This window comes from Tyto alba, unplaced genomic scaffold (genome assembly GCF_018691265.1).
Source record: "Tyto alba isolate M040663 unplaced genomic scaffold, T.alba_DEE_v4.0 Super-Scaffold_34, whole genome shotgun sequence".
In the NCBI taxonomy this organism is placed as follows: Eukaryota; Metazoa; Chordata; class Aves; order Strigiformes; family Tytonidae; genus Tyto; species Tyto alba.
The window spans coordinates 4,825,001-4,846,132 of record NW_024881309.1 but is presented as its reverse complement, the minus strand read 5'-3'; the positions used below and the strand labels follow the sequence as shown (position 1 = coordinate 4,846,132).

At 53.0% G+C, this 21,132-nt stretch overlaps 3 protein-coding genes and 1 non-coding gene across 5 annotated transcripts; 1 reads left to right on the top strand and 3 right to left on the bottom strand.

The window, feature by feature from the left end:
• Window positions 1-30: 30 nt before the first annotated feature.
• Window positions 31-127, bottom strand: LOC116964333. Its single transcript, XR_004408714.1, has one exon. It is a non-coding gene; the product is annotated as a small nucleolar RNA U13 (small nucleolar RNA).
• A 281-nt stretch (window positions 128-408) lies between these two features.
• TTI2 (TELO2 interacting protein 2) lies at window positions 409-4,247 on the top strand. The gene is made up of 7 exons (XM_032998350.2): window positions 409-1,227; window positions 1,501-1,687; window positions 2,185-2,277; window positions 2,659-2,858; window positions 2,947-3,090; window positions 3,658-3,820; window positions 4,105-4,247. Exons 1-7 carry the CDS (start codon window positions 593-595, stop codon window positions 4,183-4,185), a joined length of 1,503 nt encoding a protein of 500 aa, XP_032854241.2. The 5' UTR covers window positions 409-592; the 3' UTR covers window positions 4,186-4,247.
• Window positions 4,219-7,702, bottom strand: MAK16 (MAK16 homolog). Its single transcript, XM_032998363.2, has 10 exons — window positions 7,623-7,702; window positions 7,151-7,200; window positions 6,815-6,924; window positions 6,633-6,697; window positions 6,335-6,486; window positions 6,016-6,070; window positions 5,858-5,932; window positions 5,386-5,496; window positions 5,092-5,148; window positions 4,219-4,813 (listed from the first exon to the last, which is right to left on the bottom strand). Exons 1-10 carry the CDS (start codon window positions 7,635-7,637, stop codon window positions 4,631-4,633), a joined length of 873 nt encoding a protein of 290 aa, XP_032854254.1. The 5' UTR covers window positions 7,638-7,702; the 3' UTR covers window positions 4,219-4,630.
• Window positions 7,703-8,312: 610 nt separating this feature from the next.
• SLC18A1 (solute carrier family 18 member A1) lies at window positions 8,313-19,000 on the bottom strand. 2 transcript variants are annotated; one of them, XM_042801459.1, is made up of 16 exons: window positions 18,262-19,000; window positions 17,090-17,283; window positions 16,494-16,854; window positions 15,763-15,821; window positions 15,413-15,496; window positions 15,044-15,136; window positions 14,648-14,737; window positions 13,639-13,682; window positions 13,446-13,506; window positions 13,222-13,317; window positions 11,441-11,519; window positions 11,266-11,317; window positions 11,020-11,083; window positions 10,797-10,916; window positions 10,455-10,588; window positions 8,313-10,134 (listed from the first exon to the last, which is right to left on the bottom strand). In XM_042801459.1, the coding sequence occupies exons 2-16, from the start codon at window positions 17,211-17,213 to the stop codon at window positions 10,021-10,023; spliced, it is 1,575 nt and encodes a 524-aa protein (XP_042657393.1). In that variant the 5' UTR covers window positions 17,214-17,283; window positions 18,262-19,000; the 3' UTR covers window positions 8,313-10,020. The 2 variants fall into 2 exon arrangements, with proteins under 2 accessions (XP_042657393.1, XP_042657394.1); XM_042801460.1 differs by lacking the exon at window positions 15,044-15,136.
• Between the last annotated feature and the right edge of the window lie 2,132 nt (window positions 19,001-21,132).

Here is a 21,132-nt window from a genome sequence, read left to right as displayed (position 1 = left end):
GCCACGCGTGACGTCGCCGACCCCCCCGGCGCTCAGAAGGGACTGTGCCACGTCGTAACGCGAGGGCGCACACGTCACGCAGCCGCGTGCCACTCCCATTCATCATTTGCTTATGAACCGGAAGGATCACGCGCTCTTCTCCCGCGCCTCAGCCCAGCGCCGCGCCCCTCACCCCCAGCTCAGGGCGAGGCGGGAGGTCCCCATCAGCCCCCCAACATCTACCGACACCCCACCCTGTGCCCAACCGCCCCCCCCTCTTTACAGCCGCCATTTCACCTCTGTCAGGCGCGCGGCCCCGCTTCCCCGCACGCCGGCTTGTTCATTAGCCATGCTAATTTATTTCCGCGCGGCCACGCCCCCACCACCACCTTTACGGCAACGCCGGGATTTTTTTTGCGACAGCGGCGACGTTTGCGGCCGCTTGCGGGAGGCGGCCGCCTCTCAGGCCTGGAGGGGCTTCGGGGGTCCCCGCGGTCAGCACACGGAGCTGTGTTTGTCAGCGAGCTGAATTTACAGGGAGCTGCGTTTACAGAGGTTTTTTTTGAGGGGAAGGTCCAGCCGGCGGGGTGGGAGGCGGTGCTGGGGCCGGGCTATGGAGCTCAGCGGCCTGGTGCGAGCTCTGAGGCGGGAGGAGCCGCTACCCGCGCTCCCGCCGGCCGAGCAAATCCTCCTCCGGGTCGGGCGGCTCCTCGCCGAGGGCGCCGACGGGGCTCCCAAGGCCGGCGTGGTCAGAGACCTGGGTGAGCTGATCGAGGCCGCGAAGTGCCGGTGGCTTTTGGGAGCCCTGAGCCCCCCGGCGCTGGGCGAGCTGGTGGCTGCGCTGGGCGCCTACGCGGCACCCCCGGAGCGGGAGGGAGAAGCTGCGGGTCTCCCCATCCATGACAGCGCACACGCCGCCACAGCTCGGCGAGCAGCAGAGGCCGGCTCGGTGTTTCTACGCCTCCTCGCAAAGCTGGAAGCTGCCAAAACCCACGAGTCTCTGGGCGTCCCTGTGGTGGGTCCGATCCTGCGCCCTGTGCTGGGACCCCTCTACATCTTCGCTGTAACACATCTTGGGGAGAGGCCCTGGACTAGTGCAGAGTCACGGGCAGCGGCGCGGGAGCTGCTGGCGGCGCTGGTGCGGGCTGCCGGCTGCGGGTCGGTGGCTGAATTCCTGCGAGGGAAGGAGGAAGATGAGGAGGGAAGATTCGCAGCAGTGATGGGGCTCCTGAAACAGGAGTTGACCAAGTGCGTAGGAAGGGAGGGGGGCAGCAGTGGAGAGGGTGGCGTGTTTGGCTGGTCTCTGTGTAGGAAATACTGAAAACTTGGGAAAACTGTGAGCTCAGGCTTTACAAGACACTAGAAGATAAATATGGGGCCAAGTGCTTTACAAATACCCCAGTAACGGAAGTGTTGGGGGAGGGATCAGTCAGAGCTTGCTGTTGGCTGAGAGGCCCAGGCTCATAGTCAATGAGCATTTGTTAGTTCTAGCGTTCCCAGAGCTTACGTTTGTGTTTCCAGAGACACTTGGAAGCATAACCCTGCCACAAAGCACGTGTTCTCCTGGACGCTGCCTCACGTCACCCGGCCCTGGCTCAGCCATCACCTGGAGCGCGTCCTCCCGCCATCGCTGCTCATCTCGGATGACTACCAGGAGGAGAATAAAATCCTGGGTGTGCGCTGCCTGCATCATATCATTCTCAACGTGGTAAGGAGTTTGGGAATTGGGATCCCTTTCTGGGTGCTGTTTGAAGCAAGGGTGGGTTGGACGCCTGTTGGGGTTCCTAACTTCTGTTCCTGGTTCTGCTGTTAACCTATCAATTCTGCTCCATCTTCCATGCTGTCCCTGGGTGTTTGAAGACGTGTCGCTCTTTGATTTGTTACGCTAAACAAGTAATTGCTTTGCCACCTTTTGAGCTCAGCCAATTCACTTTCAGCCTGGCAGCAGTTTGCAGGGCAGGGTGGTATCAAAGTAACGCCGGCAGAACTGCCGAACAGCAGCCAGGGAGGCGAAGGAAAGGAGCTGCTCCTGTGCGGGGCAGGGTTTATCCTGCGGTTATTACAGCACCTGCTCCCACTTCCTTGCAAGCAGTGTCCCTAAGGCGCAGTATGTGCGAGGGCTTGTGAAGGCTGTTCTCTTTTCCCAGGTGAAGTGGGTGCTGAATGTGTCGTGCAGGAATAACTCTCCATTCTCTGTTGTTGCAGCCAGCTGCTGATCTGTGCCAGTTCAACAGGGCTCAGGTTGTGTACCATGCCCTTTACAACCATCTCTATTCACGAGAGGCCCCTCTCATCCAGGTGGGACAGCAGAACTTCATTTTAATCTGCCTTGGGATATTGCGTGTCAGCCCCACGAGGGACGGGCAGCTTAAGGCATGAGGGGGCAGAGCCTGTTTCCTCGCAGACAGTCCAGTCAGTCTGTTCCTACCCGATGCTTGTGGCCAAGAGACAAAGTAACTCAGTAGATTTCAGGAAAATATCGAAGTAGAGGGAAGACCTCTTGCCTCCTGTCCCCGTCCAAGTGGCAGCCTTGCTGAAGAGGGCTGGTAACAGCAGAAAGAGTCGGGTCTGTCAGGTGTACTACAGCAGCCGTGGGTGGTCAGCGGGGTTGGAAGTTACTGATGTTTTGAAGACAACGTCAGCAGGATTGCCCAGATTTACTGTGTCTCACCAAACCAGGCGGTCCTGCTGTGCCTGCTGGACTTGCTGCCGGTTTTGGAGAGAGCCCAGCAGCGGTGGCGGCAGCAGCAGCAGCAGCTGGCCAGACCAACCGGCCCCTGCGACGAGGTGCTGCAGCTGGTTCTGACGCACATGGAGGCAGAGCATCGCCTTGCGCTGCGGCGGGTGTATGCCCGGACCCTGCCTGCCTTCGTGCAGAGGTGAGAGCAGCAGCCACAGCCCTGCCAGGACTTGCTGTGGCCTTGGGGTGGGTCTCCCCTCTCAGTGTGTGTTTCTTCGTGTCGGCAGACTTGGCATCCTGATAGTGCGGCACCTGAAGAGGCTGGAGCGAGTTATCCTGGGCTACCTGGAAGTCTGTGATGGCCCTGAAGAAGAAGCCCGACTGGGAATACTGGAGACACTGCAGTGCACCATAGAGCACGCTTGGCCCAGGTACTCCTCTGGGCGTGAGGCACACTATAGAAATATCCTGAACGCAGCCAGTCTTTCAGAGCCAGAGTGACTGTTGCTTGAGGAGAAGGCCCTGAAATCTTAGAGGAGACTCTATCCCAGGGAGGAATCGCTGGCATTGCTGCTTTGCTGAAAAACCTGGCCCAAAAATTGAGCAGCGTCCTCATTTTGATCTGATTTCTGCCAGTCCTAGAAGCATTCACTTGGCTAAAAACCGAATCTATGTTCTCTGCACGGCAGAACTGCGGAGTAAGCCCTGTGCTGTGAATTAATTAGGCTGCCCCGACAACAGGCGTTCCCCACACCCCATCCTGAGGTTCCTGCGTGTTCAGGGCCCGTGTCCTGCCTCTGGTGGGCATGCTGAGCGAGGCAGCTTCAGCCTCATCGCTGAAGCAGTTGCTCATCCTAGGCCAGCTACAATCCTGCTCCACACATAAATGGCAACTGGTAGCTCCTGCCTGAGGTGTCTTAGAGCTAAGCCAGGCTCTGCTCTCCCCTGACTGGCAAAGAGGATTTAGAGTAAGGTGCAGTTGCTCTTTCCCTCCGCAGAATGCCGTGCAGGCTCCCTGTGCTCCTCAAAGCCCTGCTGAGGATGATCTGGGACGTACACGCTGACCAAGGTTCAACACCAGAGCCGGTAAAAGCTGCCTTGCTCCAGGGGGCCACTGAATGCCTCATCCTGCTGGATCGCTGCTCTGCAGGGCGAGTGAAGGTGAGCTGGGGACCTGGCACTGCATCTGACCCCTTCCCCCTTGGAAGGGGCAGCACTGAGCAGGCAAGAGCCTTCTTGCTTCCTCAGCCCAACAGTGTTGTGAAAGCATCAATTCCCACCCACCTCAGTATTAGTACTTGACTTGATTGACTTGCTGTATATATAGGTACTTGTCGATAGATGCTTTGTGTAATTCTCTTCCAACAGATAGCTGGGGGAGGGTTGGTACCACCATGAACCCGCGTGTGCCAAGGCAGTGGATATTGATGCTTTTCTTGTTTCAGGTCCTGCTGGAAGGCGTGTACAGCAGCTGCGAGGAGAACCGCGTACGGGAATGCATCAGGAAAGTGCAAGAGAACACGTGAGGCATGGCTGATCAATGCTCACCCTGCTTTTTGTACAGTAAAATTGTTTTATTTATTTAAAATTACTGTCTGTCTCATCCCACCCCTGTTAGCCCTGTACCTCCCCCAAACAAGATCCACTTGTGTGCTCGCCTAGCCACGTGTGGGCTTTTCCAGCTTTAGAACAAAGCAGCAGTGCCCCCAGTCCAGGCTCCTTCCAGGAGCACAGTCCGAGCTGAGCCTTGTGTGGCTGCAGACAAGGCAGGAGTTGTCTTCCTCCTAACTGTGCTTCATGCAGGAGTTGTACAAACGTGCTGCAATTGCCTGGGGTTGAAAATTATTAATTAGAATACTGAAAACAGAGTAATTTTTGAGGGTCCTTCACAGAGCGGCGAAAGCTGGAAGGAGTTCTGGTGACAGAGCTGGAGTCCTGTCATTCGGTACAAAACGCAGGTTCAGGAAGGAGTTAGGTTGCTTTTGTTTTGGTGGTTGGCTCTGTCTCTTCTTCATACTCTATTTCAATATAGGGACGTTTTCTTCTGGCTGGTCCTTTCAGGGGAGTTTTCCCTTTAGATTTGGAGAGAGCAGCTTTCTTCTCTACTTCTTCTTCCTCCTCCTCTTCACTACTTGTCTCCAACTTATCCATGTCCTGAGAAAGACAAGAGTGATGTCAAAGCACGCTGTGTAACTAAACCTCCTGTTTCTGCAAAATTATCTCGTGTATCCAATTCCATTTTATAATTCCTGGCTCCCAACTGTCTAGCCAGAGGAGCTGGGGTGTAGTGGATTACAGTGCGGTCTGACTGTATCATTATGTCCCACAAATCTGATTTTGCTGGCTCTTCCCCCATCACCAGAGACAGTGTGGGGGTGGAGGTTACTTTTGAACAGTTTAGCCTGGCAGTTTGTACCTGCTGCTTCACCTACCTCAAAGTCACTGAAGTCACTGTCATCTGCTTCCACAAACTCTCTTTTATCCATGTCCTGTAAGAAATAAAAGTCAGAAGCTAGCGCATGCACACCAAGCACAGTACAGTGTCCTGACTCACGACAGAAGAGCCATCAAGGCCACCACGCGCACACACATGCTTTTTCTGAGTTCTCCTCTCCTAATCTCTTCTCACCCTGACATTCAGACTACACTGCCCTGCGTGTAGGTGAATCAGAGGTGCTGCACCAGGTCAGGGAAGGATAAGCTGGTGCTGTGGCTGAAAGCCTTACCTCGTCATCTTCTTCTTCCTTCTCTGCATCGGACTCGCTCTCGCTTTCTGCATCTTGCTGTTGCAGAGCTTTGTCAAAGGCGTGAATGGGGAAGTTGTAAATGTCTCCATACTGAAAAGGAAAATGTAGATTTCCTGTAAGTCACAGGAGCAAGACAGCCGTGGGTGGTAGGGTCACATAAAGCCTACGGCCGGCATGGGGACAGTACCAAACCAGGCTGAACCTGTGGCTCGGCCCCTTCCCTAACTCGGAAGGATGCACTGCTGTATGGAAAATGAGGGGCTCTGTGTTTTGGGGAAGCGAGTTCTCCGGCCTCTGTTAAAGCTGCTCAGGAAGGGCAGCGTGTGGCCACCCCCTGCCCTTCCTACACAGGCGATGCTTCTTTCCCACCAAAGCCCTCCCGGGAGAACGGGCAGGACAGAGGGCAGCAGGAGCAGTTTTCCTGCCGTTCCCTGAAGGCAGTGATCCCTACCGTATCCTGCTTCAGCCTTTCCAGTAATTCCTTCTCAATGGCGTTATCCAGCTGAGCGGCAATCAGGGCTTTCTCCTAAAGGAGCAGAGAGGAGCTGTGTCAGTTGTTCGAAAGACATGTAGAACGGAAGCAGGCAGGAGATGAGAGTGTGGTATTACCTCTCTTCTCTTCTCTCGCCTTTCAATCTTGCGGCGTAAAGGAACGAGCTTCCTCCTACAGGGAGCAACAAGAGCTAGTTAGCGCACCTGTCAGCCTCGTGCAGCAGGTGAGCGAAAGCTTATTTGGGGCAACAAGCAGCTGTTATTAGAAATGTGGCTACATCTAGTTTTAAGTGCATTTATTTACCCAGGCTGTACCGCAGCTGAACCCATTTCAGGGAGGTTCAGGCCTGCCAAAGCCTCGAGCCAGGGACGGCGGCTCAGGGACGGGCAGCGCCTTGATAAGCCAAACCCGACCGCTCTCGGTCACGTCACTTACTGTCGCTTGAGCGTCAGCTTCCGGATGCGGATCAGGTACTGCGTGATCTTAGTAAAGCGCTGCTTGCATTTGTGTCGGATGAACCGCGGCCAGTAGATGAGGTTCTCGTCGATCTCTTCCAGTGCTTTCTCATAGTTCTTGCTTAGCAGGACCTGGGGCGGGGGAGAGGGAAAGAGTTGAGCCACGACGCGGGGACACATCCGCTCTTGGGAGGGCTCCCATGGCTCCCAGCCCTCCACGGCCTCTCGGGAAATTAATTAGAGCACGCTTGATTAGCGGGCTGCTCTCCTTAACTCACCCGCTCCCAGAGCCGACGGGGAAAAGCCGCCCGCTCTATCGTCTTCATGTACAGGTAACACCGCCCTGAAGGAAAGAGGAACGGGATCCCAGGAGAGACTGAGTGTGTCCCCAGAGCCGGGGTGCCCTCGGGCAGGTGGTATTTGCCCCCTCCCCACCCCAGGGGTGCTGCCAGACTCTCACCTTTCTCCTCCCTGATGGTCGCGTACTGGCTGTTTGCCAGCGGGCAGGAGGAACGGTTGCACAGGCCCGTCAGGTTATACTCATTGCGGCAAAAATTCTGGGTTTTTGTCCTGGAAGGGAGAGGTGAGGGAAAGGGGAAAGAGGGTGGGAGTCCCCCACCCCACAGCTGCCCACCCCATCCTCTGCAACCCTCACGCCCAGCTTGTGGGGGCACGGGGAGATGGGGAACCATGCCAGGGCCTGGGGGGGGCACCCAAATTTGTCCTCACGCTTCTCCCTGCGGAAGCACCTGCCGGATCCCCCCGCCCCGTCCCCCCACTCCCCAAAAAAACTCACGTTATCTTGTAGGAGCAGAACTGCCTGTTGCCCAGCGTGTCCCACACAACCTGTTGGAGGACAAACAGCGGGTGACGCGCACCGCCACCCACTCACCCGGCACCTTGTGCATCCCCGGGGCTCCTGCAGCCCGCGGTGAGGCTGTAACGGGGGGGGGGGTACCCCAGAAAGATGGAGGGGGGCCCTCTCTGCACCCCACTGGTAGGGAGGGGGCGGTGCAACGAGAGGCGCGGGGACAGCACAGTTGCTGCCGCCATATTCCCATTTACATTCCCACACCCCCCCGGTCTGTGTGCCCCCCAAGCACCCCGCGGGATGGGGATGGGGGGTGTCGGTGTGTCCGTCCGTGTGTGTACCCCCTCTCCCCTCCACGTGGGGACGGAACCGTCCCGGCGGCGGGGCGGGCGCTGATTGGCTGCGGCGCGGCTGCCGGGCGCGGGGCGGACGGGACCGACTCAACCGGCGGACTCACGTCGTCGGAGTGCATCGTGGCCTAGCGCGCCGCCATCGCCGGAAAGGGGAGCGGGAAGGAGCGTCGCCAAGTCTCGCGAGAGCCGAGGGGGCGGAGGGGAAGGGCGGGGCTGGCCTGTCATGGCGGCGGCCGGTGGGACCCGGGCCGGGAGATAAACCAGTGGTGGGGGGAGCTGAGGGGTCGCGGCTGCCGCTCCGCTCCGCTAAAGGAGCCCTGACAAGGCTCGGGGCGAGGTCTGTGTCTTGCTGGAGGCACCAGGCCGGGTCTGTTGGCGTTCCCCCTCTGCCTTTGGCTGTGGGAAATGGCGGCGCGGGGGGCGACCGGGGCCATCAGCTCCCCTTTCAGACCCAAGCCTTTCGATTTTCCGCCACAGAAGCTGTGAGGGGAACGTTTATCTGCAGCCTCTGGTCCCGGGGGGGGGGGGGAGAAACTTGCCCTCACAGCTGCCAAGATCCCCCCTTGTCTCCCCAAGCTGCAGAGCGGGCGGCACCGCTTTATATCACTGCTAACGCACTCGAGAATTAGATGAGGTTTTTCCAGCAGAGTGGGTAAAAAAATAAGGCTGTTTAGTGCAAAGATTGCAATTAATTCTTCACACAGAGCAGATAACCTCAGTGGGTAAAAAAAATCAGGTGGTTTGGTGCAAAGATTGTAATTAATTCTTCACATAGAGCAGAGAAACTCGATTAATCTCATTGGCGCTGCAACTAATTTATTAATTAAGAAGCCTTGAGCTGCCAGTGCCGGGGGAAAGAGCCACTCAACACGGCACAGCCTGGGGAGGTACGGATACATCCCCGAATAGAAGGGCTCACATTTTTCCCTTCCATCACAAGAAGCCAACGCATTTTTCCTTTTATTCTTGGCAAAGCAGGGAAACAGGTGGAAGATAAAAATAACCAGTTTTTGAGAGCAGGCTTAACATTAGTCATTTCCAGTCAGCCTAAGAAATATAATTTCATCTTGTATGTGCAAAGCGAGGGGCAATGGGCCTGCTGTGGATGTGGGATTGCCTGACAATAGCCATTTATGACCTTTGGTAATGAGTCATAAGGTACCAAATCTTGATGAATTGTTACTATCCTCCTGTTTCCCTGCTGGCAAACGCATCTGCATTGTGCTGCTCAGGCTCCAGAGCAGTGAATCATCTGTTCTTTCTGGCAAGTGAAATGGCTGTGCGTTACACAACTGCTCATTCAAGACAGAAATGAGTTTATATAAACTGCCAACAGTGGAACCAGAGAAGTTGTAATTTTGAGGTTTCGTTGGAAAAAATGAGATCACGGAATTTCTCTGATACGTTCAAAATTAATTTAGTACCTCACGCTCTCTCTCTTACTTAATTGTAACGTACTTTTACAGACCATTATACTCAACAATTATTGTTAACAGTGCAGCTGCTCTCTTTCTAAACTTGCGGCCAGGAAATTACAAAAGGGCAATTAAACCAATCTATTGTACTTCTCATTGCGCTGGGTTAGGATCACAAACATAGCTCATTACCCCATCTCAGCTGAGGGGCAGGGATTTTAAAAATGCTCTGCTAGCCACTTAGAATCACAAGGGATCTAACTGCCTTTGTTGGCTGAGTTTGTGTCTAAGACTCTAAAACTGCCTTCAGCCTAATTTCTGTCTGAATTTCTTAGAGTTCTTCAAATAAAGGAATTATTTTAATGGATGGGACAGCCATAAGTAGCACATAAGTGCACACCCAAGCAGCCATGAGTAGCACATAGATAGCACAGCACACAAAGCCATACCGAGACAGCAATGAGCGGGGTTTTTAACTGTCTCCCGAGGAGCGCGGAGCGCGTTAGCAGCACAGTGACATCTTTATTGACGGCCTGGCAGTGACACAGATGCATAGTGCCCTGGTGTTACAGAAAGTTTTCATGCTGGGGATTATAGCACAGTTCTGGAGACAGAAATCTCTCAAAGCTGCTGCCGCTGATTCAATTTTCGTTTTCTCCAGTGCTTTTCTTTCAAGAACAGTAAGCGCTTTAAAGACATTAACAAACGCCACTGGACTCATCTGGGAGAGATGTTGATATTATCCCCCACTGCACGGGGAGGCTGCGCCCAGGACAACATTGTTCTGCAGGACGGGTTGATACGATTCTCCTCATCTTGGTAACTTTTTCTTACAGATGAGTTGTAATGAGTTTGGGTAACTTGCCTAGAAGTCACACAGCAAGTGAGTGGCTGAACTAAACAGATAGAGCCTCCAAATCCGGGGTCTCTGCTCCCCGCTGTGGATTGCATAGCTGAGAGAACAGGTCAGCCTGTGTCCATCCTGCATCCACAACTCTTGGGGTTGGCTGGGTTATTCGTGGGTGCTGATACGTCCGTGGTCTGTAATCATATGAGCTTCAAAACAGGGCACGCATCCTTGCGCTTGCTATTCCACATCTTCTGCCTCCACATCACTGTCATCTGTGAGGGGGAAGTCGCGCAGGGTTTTCTGAGTGCTGTAGCTTTTGGTTTGCATGGGGCATTCCTGGTTTAAGATTGCCTGGGTAAAGGAAATCAGAAATCTTGCTTTAGTAAAAATGGTGGTTAATTTGAATAGTTAACGGGAGCATTGCCACTTTTACTGACAGCCAAAGCAGCCAACAACCTTTGTGTAGGGAATACCAGCTGTGAGTTAGGGAAAGGACCATAGCTCTAAACTTTTCTGGTTGTATTGTCTGAGTTTTTTGTCCCTTTGTTGAGGGCAGAGTAGATCCCAAGAGGGAAGACGCAATCCCTGGCAAATTAATTCTAATCCCCCTCCCCAGTTTTTGGATTATCAGTCTCCTATACTTCAAGGGAATAAAGGATACTTAAACTCACAATCTTCTCCTCTTTAGCGGGAGGGTTGCGCAGGAGCCAACACAGAGGAGCGTAAGTGATATTGATAACCCCAATGATGATCATCAGCCAGGGGAACCCAATAGCTCGTACAATCGCACCGCCTGTGGATGGACCTGCAAATTTTAAAATTAAAAAAAGGCTAAAATGGCAGAGAGCAAAAGGTGCCCCTCGAGTTTGGAGGCGGTCTATAAATGTACGGTGTCTGGGTTGCAGACGCAGCGCCGGTTCCTTGTGGTGATCACTGGGTGGAGGAAAGGGAGTGATAAACGGGGTGAGATACAGACGGAGTATGCCAGCCCCCGAGGCAGAGTTCCTCCGTACCGATCGCGAAGCCCATGCAGAAGGCGACGTCGGCGATGGCATAGACGTTGCCGTAGACGGAGGTGTGGCGGAGGTCCACGAGGTAACCCATGAGGGGCATCACTGAGGAGTCCACCATTCCTGCCCACAGCAAGGAGAGGCTGGTCAGCCACCGCCTTCCCCCAGGGCAGGGGGGAGAGCCGCGCATGAGCTGTGTCGTGCAGCCTGAGCACCGACTGCTTACCTATGGCAAAGCCAAGGCCACCGTTTGGGCCAATCAGCCCGTAAATATTTTTGGCCAGGGGTACCTGTGAGAGGAGAGGGCAGGGGGGTGTGAATGTGAATGAGGCCGCGCGAGGTGCGAGGGTGCAATGTAAATCTGTGCAACCACTGAACATCTACCGACCGCCGGGCGCGGAGCCCCAGCTCAGTGTTCTCACCCGTGCTGCCCTTCTACAGAAAGGGCTTGAAATTGTCTTGTGCTACTTACACAAAGGAGACTAATTCCCACCACGGCCGTGCCGATCAGGGAGCACAGCCACCTGCAACGAGCCCGCAGTTAGGAGAGGGGAGATGTTCTCAGTGTGCCCAACACCGCAAGCGTAATTCGTGCTGAAAGCCAGCAGTGGGGTGGGCTGAGCTGAAATCTCTTAGGTTCCACTTACCGGCCCATTTTGTTAGCCAGAATCCCAAAGAGATTGGTGCCGATGAGGTAGGATATACTGGCAGGGAGGAACGCCATCCCTGGGAGAGAGAGAAAGAATAGAACAAAGAATGTGTCATCCCCAAGCGAATACAGGGGATTTGCAAAAATACCCACTTCACTACCTGCCTCTCTCATTTGGAGAATATCGTGAGCCAGGCAAGGCAAGCTAACGGCCAGCACCCACCCTGTGGGTGCCCATCCCTGCGGTGGGAGGCGTAGGAAACGGGTTTGCTTTTGATGGGGGAAACTGAGGCACACAGGGGTGCGGTGATTCACCCACAAGATCTGAGAGACAACCAGGAGCTAAATGCAGGACTTTTTTTCTCTCCACTGCTTTAATAAACTTGTCCTTCTGTCATAGTTTCTTCCTCTTCCACCTTTCCCCCATTGCCTTTTCACTTACTAAATAAATAGGAATAGAATAACTGCTTAAGTGAAAAGCTTAGGGATTATTATATAGTCTAAATTAAATATTTGCAGTGTTTGCTGATTTACCAGTTGTTTGTTTTTAATATACTCTCCCACCGACTATAAATAAAACTGCTCAGCTCCGTTTCACTAAGACAACTTCCTTATTGAAACACACTGATTTATGTTTCATTTTCTTTCCTCTCTGTAACAGCAATAGAACGCAGTTAATCCTGCAGGTTTAGTCCAAGCTCTTCTGGTTTTTGTTTCCAGAATTACGGGAGTGGGCAAACTGAAGCATACAAATAAAGAAGCCCGTTGAGTTCATGATAGCTGGTGAGCTGGGTGGCTGGTGGTTGAGCTGTGTCTAAATACAACCTGCTCTCAAATCTCAGGTACCTGAAAATCTAATGAAGATATTCGCGGTTTTCTTTGATGTCTACTGCCCTCTGGGCCCTGCTAAGGCACCTCAGAGGTCCCCCTCGTGTTCGGTGGCGACAGGGGCAGCCCTGAGCGCTTTCCTCAGCCTGTGACATCTGTGGTTACCAGGCAGCTTCGCTGTCCCTTCTCCCCACTGCCAGCATCCCGGGACGCTGCTTCACCCTGGCCCATCCTTGCTCAATCACTTGCTCACGAGAAGCATCCCAGGCTCTTATCGGGATGGATGCTCCTGCCTGACCAGAGGATAACTCGATTAGGAGCTCTCTCAGCCCTCCTGCTCCCAGACTGCAATTAACTCAATTTGGGATCTAAGTGTAGCCTGGGGCACCTCCTAGGTCATTCCTCAGCCAATTGGGTTTTATAACAATTAGTTGTTATTTTTGTAGCAAACACAGACAATGTTATCTCCAGATCACATTTTCTAGGCAGCTGGTAATTAACACGTACCATCCTGTCCTGCCTGGGACTTTCTAAATGGCCTTGTTTTACTCAGAGCTGCCTCTGCAAAACCCATCTGGCTGCCACGATTCCAGCCCAGCACGATACCATTATCTGCCCTGCAGAAGATGGGATTCGACAGGCTTCCCGTGCATGAAACAGCCTTTCTTCCACCGTTATTGCTCTTGTGGGGAGTCTGATTCTATACAATTTTTTCAATAATAGAGAAAAGCACATTGTATAGCCACCACTAAGGACATTCTGAGCTGAAATTGGAGCAACACGCAGCCTGGGATCACTCGCTCTGTGCGGGTGAGGGCATATGTTTTCTTCTTTTTTAGAATGATATAAGAGTTTATTCAATCCACCTCGCAGTGCCAGAGCAGGACCAGTTCTAGCTAAACTGTATTGAGCAGCTGCTCAGGAGTGGAGGCTGCAGAGCACGGCACCTACCTAGCTGCCACTTCGGGGCGCACATGGTTTGCATCATCCAGATGGGCAAGGTGGGCTCGAGCATGGCCACCCCCATGTTGGAGAAGCAGAGGGCTCCTGATGGGGAGAAAAGGGAGAAATGTTCTATTTTCGCCCCTCTTTTCCTGCTGTTTCAAGCAGGCACAGGCGGATCTCTCTAACCAGGAGGCGCAGGTGGGCGAAGAGGAGCTGGCGCCCGCCTTTACCTGCAGCGACCAGGATGTAGGGGTCTCGCAGGAGGGTGAGCACCGGCGTGCCTCTGGTGCTCTGCGGGGTGGCAAAGGGGGGGGGTCACATCGGCTGGGAGCCGCGGGCGCCTTCGCACCCATCCTCAGCTCTCCTCCCCGGGCTCCGGTCACGCCGCCGGGCGCACCGGCTCCCGCACGCGCCTGTACTCACCTCGGGGGAGATCTTGGAGGGCTGCAGTATGCAGAGCTGCAAAGCTGGGAAGAAAACGCTGGCGTTAGCTTACTTTTGGAGGCGGCAGCACTTCAACCTGCATTTCCCTCCGGTTTTCCCTTCAGCCCTTTCATCGGCAGAGCCCCCGGGGATGCAGAAGTTGTTTGGGGACGTCGCTGAAGCGGGCAGAGGGAGAGGTGGCTCCCAACCCTGCTCCCCTGGGAGGGAGCAGCAAAACTCCCTGACGTGGACTGTGTTGTAAGTATTTTGTCAAGCCATGAAGCAGTCAAATATGCAAATGCTCTCCATCGGGCTGCCAGCTGGGGAGCCACAACTAAAGCATGACAGAAATTAGACGCGGAAAAGAATAGGATTAAAAAGGAAAGTTTCATAAGTATGGGACCTCCATGTCATTTTCCAAAAGCTCTTACATGCTTCATTAAAGATGTCTTGCATTACATCTAGGCAAAGACAGTAACTGTGACTATAATTTCATTAGCTTAATACTTTTCACTAAAAATGCACATTTCTGCTATTGAGATCTTTGCTGTTACACTCTGAAGGCTCTCGTGGCCTGCATCTGTGATACACCCACCGCAGAAAGAACAAGGATCACCATTTATCCTGGCAAAGTCTCATTCCTTTGTGGCGTGGTGAAGAGGCTGCAGACAAGTGTGCCTTTCACAAAGAATTCACAGTTCAAAGAGCTTTGAATGTGCTATTCAAGTCATTAAGGCAATCAGGGGGTTTATTAAGTAATGAGGGACTAATTCTTACTGTATTGCTATGCCAATCATCTGGTGGTAGAAAACATATGATTTAGCAATAACACAATATCCAGTGCTGCTGATATCACCTGTGTTGGATTAATGTGCCTCTTCCTTCACACGAGCCCTCTGAAATTCTCCCCAAAATGTCCGTGTTTAAATCTTTCCACATGTTTTTATTTAATTATTTATTTTATTTTATTGGTTTTTTTTTTGTAGAATTAAACCATTTGGCTTCTCACCTCCATCCAAGAGGGCAAGGAACGCCAGGACCAGGAATGGAGATGATTTCCCCACGAATTCATACATCACGCTCCCGAAGGGGGCCCCGACTGCAAGGGAAAGGTTGTGTCACACAGCGGCGGTGCCGCCGTCCCCAGCGCCCCGGCAGCGCGCTCGGCTCCTGCCCTCATGGTTTGCTCTGAATCCCCCGGCGGGCGTTTGGTGAAGGTGGTGGGAAGGCGTCGGGTCCCGCGGGGGCAGCGGCTGCGGAGGGTGAGCAGAGGGAGGGAGGGAGGAGGCCAGGCCAGGCGTGCCCGTGGGATGCCGCCGGGGAAGGGTGGAAGCCAGCGGTGACGGCCAGCAAAGCTCTGGAGAGGCTGTTGCTGTAAACCCCGTTGGGAGCGAGGTTTCCTTACTCAGCACACCCAAGGCCAAGCCTCCAAGAGCGATGCCCATCGCGTTGCCCCTCTCGAAGTCGTCTGGGTACACGCTGGCCAGCATGCCCAAGCCTGGGAGCAGAGAGAAAGCAGAGGCCACGTGAGGCTGGCTGGCGGCGTTGGGGGGGGGGGATCCTCTCTGAAAGCAGCCGGGGCTTTGGGGGGGATTTATCTGCTTGCTGGCACCCATGTGGGTGATCTCCATCAGCCAGGCAGGCACAGTGAGGAGGAGCTTGAAGCCGAGGAAGGCACGCGGTGTGTCTGTGCTGCTGATCGTTCCTGAGATGATAACTAAACCCGGACAAAGAGACCTAATAGAGGCACGAAAGGTGTAGCTAAAACATTTACCTGCGACCGATGAGAACGATGAGCCAACGCCTTGGAGGGCTCGGGCGATGAACAGCAAGGTGTAGGTGCCTGAGAAAGCAAACACTGCGGAGGAAGGAGAGAGGCGGCATCAGGCAGAGCTGCGGGCTGGGCGTTAAAACCCTGCAGAGGGTAAGAGCGGCCTCAGCTTGCACCAGTTTGGGTGCTGGAGGGGGCAGGGTGCCACTCGTCCTTTCTTGTCACCGATTTCTGAGAGAGGGGGCTCTGCTCTCACTCCTTTCTCCCACACGGCGACAGCAGTGCAGGCACAGTCCAAAGGATTTTCTCCTGTGCTGCTGCGTATGAAGGGCAGACAGAGGGGCAATACTCACTGACTGTGGAGATGAACATGATGATAAATCCAATGAACATGGGGATGTGGTATCCTATCCTGGAAGGGGGAAAAAGAGGAACCATTTCAGGCAGGAGTCCTCATTCCAGCTTGAGATCTGGTCTTGCTGCCCAGCCTTAACCCACACGTCTCTGTGGGCTGCTGAGCATCTCCTGAACGCGTGGATGTGCCCGTGAGTGCTGATTCGGGGAGGAATCCAGTGTCCAAGTACCCCCAGATAATACTGGAAAGCACAGCCAGACAGACAGCTCTGTTTTGCCAACTCATCTGCCCACCCAGACCGCGTGGAGGTGAGCCCAGCGCAGCTCACACGTGTCTGCTAGAGACAAAGGCAAATAAAAACTCAGGGGCAGAAAATCCGAACAACAACATTATATCCATAATGGGTTGGGAATCTTTGTTTATTTGATGGTTATTCGTATTAAATAGCATCTGTCCGCACCTGAGGAGAGCTTTAGAGAGGCTTATGTTGTAATATAAGCTTGCAAGCCATTTGTGGGCTTTTAGGAAAGGTAAAATTCATGCTTATTCTGACACGTATATCCTCTCCCTTGGTTTTTACCCACCAGTTCCTCTAATTCCATGATTGCAGGGGCTGCACTTGTGCAGCACAGAGCTTTATTGCTCAGCTAGTGGTGATTTCCTCAGCAGGCAGGAGCTGCCTGTCCCTGAAGGGCTACACCGTGGTGCAAACCCAGGGCTCTGACCTACCTGTTGGTCAGGAGACCCACGGATGGGTTGACCACCAGCTGTACGAGAGCCTTGGAGGCAAACAACAGCCCCACGCGGACGTTTTCCTTGGCGAGGAACTCCTCGCCCTCCGGGCAGCCGCTCGGCGGCGGGGGGCTGCCGGCGGGGGGCCGCGGCGGGCGGGTGCTCTCCATCCCGTTCGCCAAGTCCACAGCACTCCCGGAGCCCGAGGCAGTCACCGTGGTGTTGTCAAAGTAGGAGAACATGGAGGAGAAAGGAGGAGCCTTCAAGGATGGAGGAGCTGGCTCAGTCCAGGCTGGGGCAACAGAGCTGTTGGCGCCTTCGTACTCTGTTGCGTAAAGGAAGGTGGGGATGATCGGTACTGGAAGAAAAGCCAGGGAAGGGATTAGTTAGTGATTTTAGTGCATTTTTTGGCTCGGCATGCAGCTGAACTGAATGGTGCTGGCGAGACATCAGTGTCCTGGAAGCTCCCTGCACCCAGCCCTCCCCACGGCTCTCCCTGCGCAGGGCCCCTGCCGGCATCGACCAGAGACCGCCCGAGGAGCCGAAACCCCGAGGTGGGATCTGAGGAGCACAGCGAGAGCCGCACGCCGTACCCACGACCGTCAGCAGCATGTTGTCCAGCAGCAGCGCGACGAAAACCACCACCAGCACCAGCCTCCGCGACGTCCTGCCCGCTGCCAGCCAGCGCCAGGGCACGCCGTCGGCACCCGGGGCCATGGCCGAGAGCCCGGAGCCCAGCCCAGGTCCTGCTGGCTCCCGGTCTTCAGGGCTGAAGGTCTCCTGTGATCTTTAAAGAAAACACTCTGGGTTACGACCTCCCACAGCTCATGGCTTCTCCCTGTGAGACAGCAACTCCTGAGGTCGCTTAGTGTCTGTGTCCTCCAAGAGCCGGGCGCTGTTCCCTAGGAGCTGGGACCACCAGCTTTGCTCTCAAAGACCGTGGGTTTATCAAGCTTGCATTTAAAGTTGCAGATGGAGTGCTCTCTAACCCGTTTCCACGCTCCTGAGACATCTTGTACCTGCTTCAAGGCATCGTTTAAGTCTTCTTCCAAAGACTCAAAGCACAGATCAAGCTGGTAGCTTATCTGTGGTAATCTCTACATCTTTTATTCCATGTTTGTTCTTTGGAGATTAAATTCAGTCTCAAAGGAAATTCATTTACCTTACATGTCTTTTCATTTGACCTAATTGAAATGTCATGGCAAGATACGGGACTTAAAAGCCTAACATACGTGATTAAGATCAGGACTTCAGAGGGGCTGAGAGAAGATTGCTTGCTCAGTCACATTGAAAATATCAATCAGAAATTTGCACTAAACCAACCAAACAATTAGCCATTTATGTTCTTATAGCTCTTAGGCACTTCAGAGACTAAGTGGCAAAATGGATGGAGCTGAGTCTGAACTATCACTCTTCAATAAACCTGTGGTTTCCTGAAATCCCAGGCAATGATATTTATCAATTTTGAATTAAAAAAAGCAAGCGCTCCAAACCCTCTATCACCAAATATGAGTGCCACACAAGTCACTAAGTTGGGAAACGGAGATGGTTTCTCACTGTACCTCCGAGTACTAGTAAAGACCAAATAATAGGATTAATGCAAGAGAAGAGATAGATGTATATATAAATTAAGAGAGAGAAAGAGTGAAGAAGCACAGACAATAAAGACACGTAGACTGATGAAGCCCTTGTGTCTCAAGCCACAAACCCTGTCCCCTTCTCGCTGCAAACCTGTTGTGTGGAGCAGAGGAAAACAAACTCTTACCCTGGAGCCCATCTTGGTGCGAGTTGCCGGCTGCTGCTGCGGGAGTTGGTGTGGTCTGCAGGCGCTGCTCCGGGAGGATTTATAATTACCTTTTATCAGAAGAGGATATGAGTGTCCCTCTTCCATGGAGATTTAATTGGAACCTCAAACAAGTTTCATTCAGCCCTGCAGCTCCCTCTGCGTCAGAGCAGGACGGCGGGGTGGGCTGAGGGGGACTGGGAGGAGTGTTTATCTGCAGCAGAGGCACCCGCTCTCCAGGTTTCCATCAACGCTTATCTCTCTCCGAGCACCTTAACTCTTGCCTGGGTCTGAGCACACCGAAGCTGCAGCCCTGCTCCCTGGGGGGAGCCTGCTTTGCCCCGTCGGCGGGTGCTTGCGAGGGGCAGCGAGCAGATTCCTCACTGGGAGGCAAGGCTGACATCGTTAAATGGCCCTGGGAAATGCATTTATGGAATACATAATAGTCTCGGACTTGGGCTACTCTCCAGGGACCGATGGCTGTTCTCTTGCTGCCAAGCGCTGCCTGTCCTTGGTCCGGCTGCCCTCCTTCCAGCTGTGACTCCCTGTTACACACCCCGGAGCAAAACCAGGCACGTTTCACCAGCGAGACCTGCAGCGCCCCGGGGATTTTTGGTTCCCTCCAAAACTCGGGGAGCACGGTTTGATGAAAGAGGGCTCCCTCCTCATCCCCGGGAGAGGCTTCTGCGGGATACCCGGCCAAAAAGGTGGCGGCTGGGAGGGTTTTTGCTAAAGGGTCTGCGTGGAGGCGTTGCAGGGAGATCTGCATGGCTTTACAACCTGCAAAGGGAGGGGAAGGAGCGGCGTGTCCAGCAGTCCCCACAGCAGGCAATACCAGAGCCCCTGCTTCTCCCACCGGTCGTGGCACAAGGAGCTCCCTCCATAGCATCCCTTCTCCGGCAGGTTTTTCCTTTATGTGCTGAATGTTTTCAGCATTAGAAGGCAAATAAACTGAAAGAGAGCTCTTTCTCCAAAGGAAAAGAGAAATATTTAGGTCACTGAGGCTCATGCTGTGGGCTGGTCCGCAGGATGCTGGCAAGCTGACTTTGCCTAGTCCACCATGTAGAGCAGCTTTTCAGGATTTCCAAAATGATAAGTGTCATGATAAGCGTTCATAGTGGATAGAAATCTTTTCAAGGCCAGAATGCACTGATCTGGCCTATAATTTCTGGGAGCTCTGGGGGGGATCTCGCCTCTCCCCTGGGATTCAACAGGTTGTGGTCCCTCCACATCCGAGTGCTGCCCTTGCCTCCTCCCCACAGAAGTGGGGTGCCTGTCCACAGCCTTGCCCCGTGTTTTTTTGCTGCCTGCTTTATCTCCAGGGACAAGGAGATATTTCTTGGACTAACAAGGCCAATTTCTCATAAGCAAAGCTGGATGGAAAATTGTATCCATGCATGGGTGAGGTACTGCAAATGCCATTTGCAATGTAATCTCTTTTCTGCCATAATTTCCATTTTCTTAAACTTTTGACACTTTGCTCCATGATTGCTTTTTTGAACCAAAACTGGTACCATCATTCATTCAGGATACAGAGATTTACTGCAGAGAAGGAAAAGAAATCCTTAACATATTCACCTTTTCTCTTTTGACATGTAAATCTGCCGTTGAGGCCACTTATCTGGCTTCTGCATGGCCAAAAACTATTGCCAATAACGTGAGATGAGTACATCCTACCAAGGAATTCCCTGGATGTGCATTAAAGCAGAAGTTGAAGCCTTTAAATATATTTCATAAGCTGAGAATTGAATGTCTAGGCCTGGAAATTACTTTCTAAATATTTGCAAAGTAGACAGAGGATGAGCAGTGCAGCACTACCATCTACTGAGGGAGCTCAGAATTGCTCAGCTGTTCCTTGGGCTCTGGATAGAAAATAATTCATCTTCTCCTTCAGGTGAGGGGGGGCATGTGTGTGGAGACAGTTATTTTGATTATCTTTTTTCTTTTGTGGGCCCCGAGGTCAGGACACCATCTCATTTGGTAGTCCTAGGCAGCCGAAGGAGATTGCAGTGTCATTCATGTCACTTGTTTTGCAGAGATGATGGGAAAGCTTACTCAGATGTGCTTTGGAAGTATTTCCATGTGTCTGTCAGATTTTTCCAGGCATTCTCTTCTGTGTTTTTTTTTTTTGTTTGTTTTGTTTTGTTTTTTAACCATTATAAATGTTTGCCATGAATTTTTCTTTCAATAACCCTACGGAAAAAAAATGACTACAATTTTATTCTTGGCCAGACCGAGGTAGTAAAGTACAGTGAACATTTCTGATGTAATGAAAAGTAAAAAGGAATTTATGGGCTGTCTCGAGGCCCAGCATAGGATGTGTTCCATGAAAAATTGCTGATAGCAGACCTCACGCCGGCTCTGCAGGCTGATTGCAATTCCGGTGAATTCAGTCGGCAGCAGGCTCCGCTGGGCGAGATTGCTCTCTGCTGCTGACTCACCTCCAAGGTGCAGTGAAATACATCTGCTGTGCGGCGCGGGCCCCTGCGCCCCGGCACAAAGCAGCATTTTACAAACCAGCGTGAGACAAATGGCTCAGAGATGTCATGCCACCAGCCTGGGGTCGGGTGAACACGACAGCGTCAACGCAGATTGGAACAGGCACCCGTAAAATCATACTTTAAAGTCACTCTCTGCTAGTATTTCCTTTACCAGGAGGTTTCTGTAACCCCACGCGGGAACCGCTGCCCTGGCAGTGCCGCTGCCTTACGCTCTCCAGTGGGTGAATTTGCGTTGTCAAATGCTATTTTGTTGTCTTCTTATTAAGTCCATTATATTAATTATTAAGTCCATGAGGCGAATTTTCTCAGATGAGTTAAGAACTGAATACAAGTATTTAGAACAGAGAATGGT

Excerpts from the sequence above, each read along its gene's own strand:
- MAK16 (XM_032998363.2), bottom strand. Across the intron at positions 6,487-6,632 it reads CCCGTCGGCTCTGGGAGCGG|GTCCTGCTAAGCAAGAACTA; the intron begins GTGAGTTAAGGA and ends CCCCCGCCCCAG. Across the intron at positions 6,071-6,334 it reads AAGCTGACGCTCAAGCGACA|GAGGAAGCTCGTTCCTTTAC; the intron begins GTAAGTGACGTG and ends TGCTCCCTGTAG.
- SLC18A1 (XM_042801459.1), bottom strand. The coding sequence starts at position 17,213 with ATGGCCCCGGGTGCCGACGGCGTGCCCTGGCGCTGGCTGGCAGCGGGC. Across the intron at positions 13,683-14,647 it reads CCTTGCCCTCTTGGATGGAG|CTTTGCAGCTCTGCATACTG; the intron begins GTGAGAAGCCAA and ends TTTTCTTCCCAG. Across the intron at positions 13,318-13,445 it reads CTACATCCTGGTCGCTGCAG|GAGCCCTCTGCTTCTCCAAC; the intron begins GTAAAGGCGGGC and ends TCTCCCCATCAG.
- TTI2 (XM_032998350.2), top strand. The coding sequence starts at position 593 with ATGGAGCTCAGCGGCCTGGTGCGAGCTCTGAGGCGGGAGGAGCCGCTA. Across the intron at positions 1,228-1,500 it reads CTGAAACAGGAGTTGACCAA|AGACACTTGGAAGCATAACC; the intron begins GTGCGTAGGAAG and ends TTGTGTTTCCAG. Across the intron at positions 3,821-4,104 it reads GCTCTGCAGGGCGAGTGAAG|GTCCTGCTGGAAGGCGTGTA; the intron begins GTGAGCTGGGGA and ends TTCTTGTTTCAG.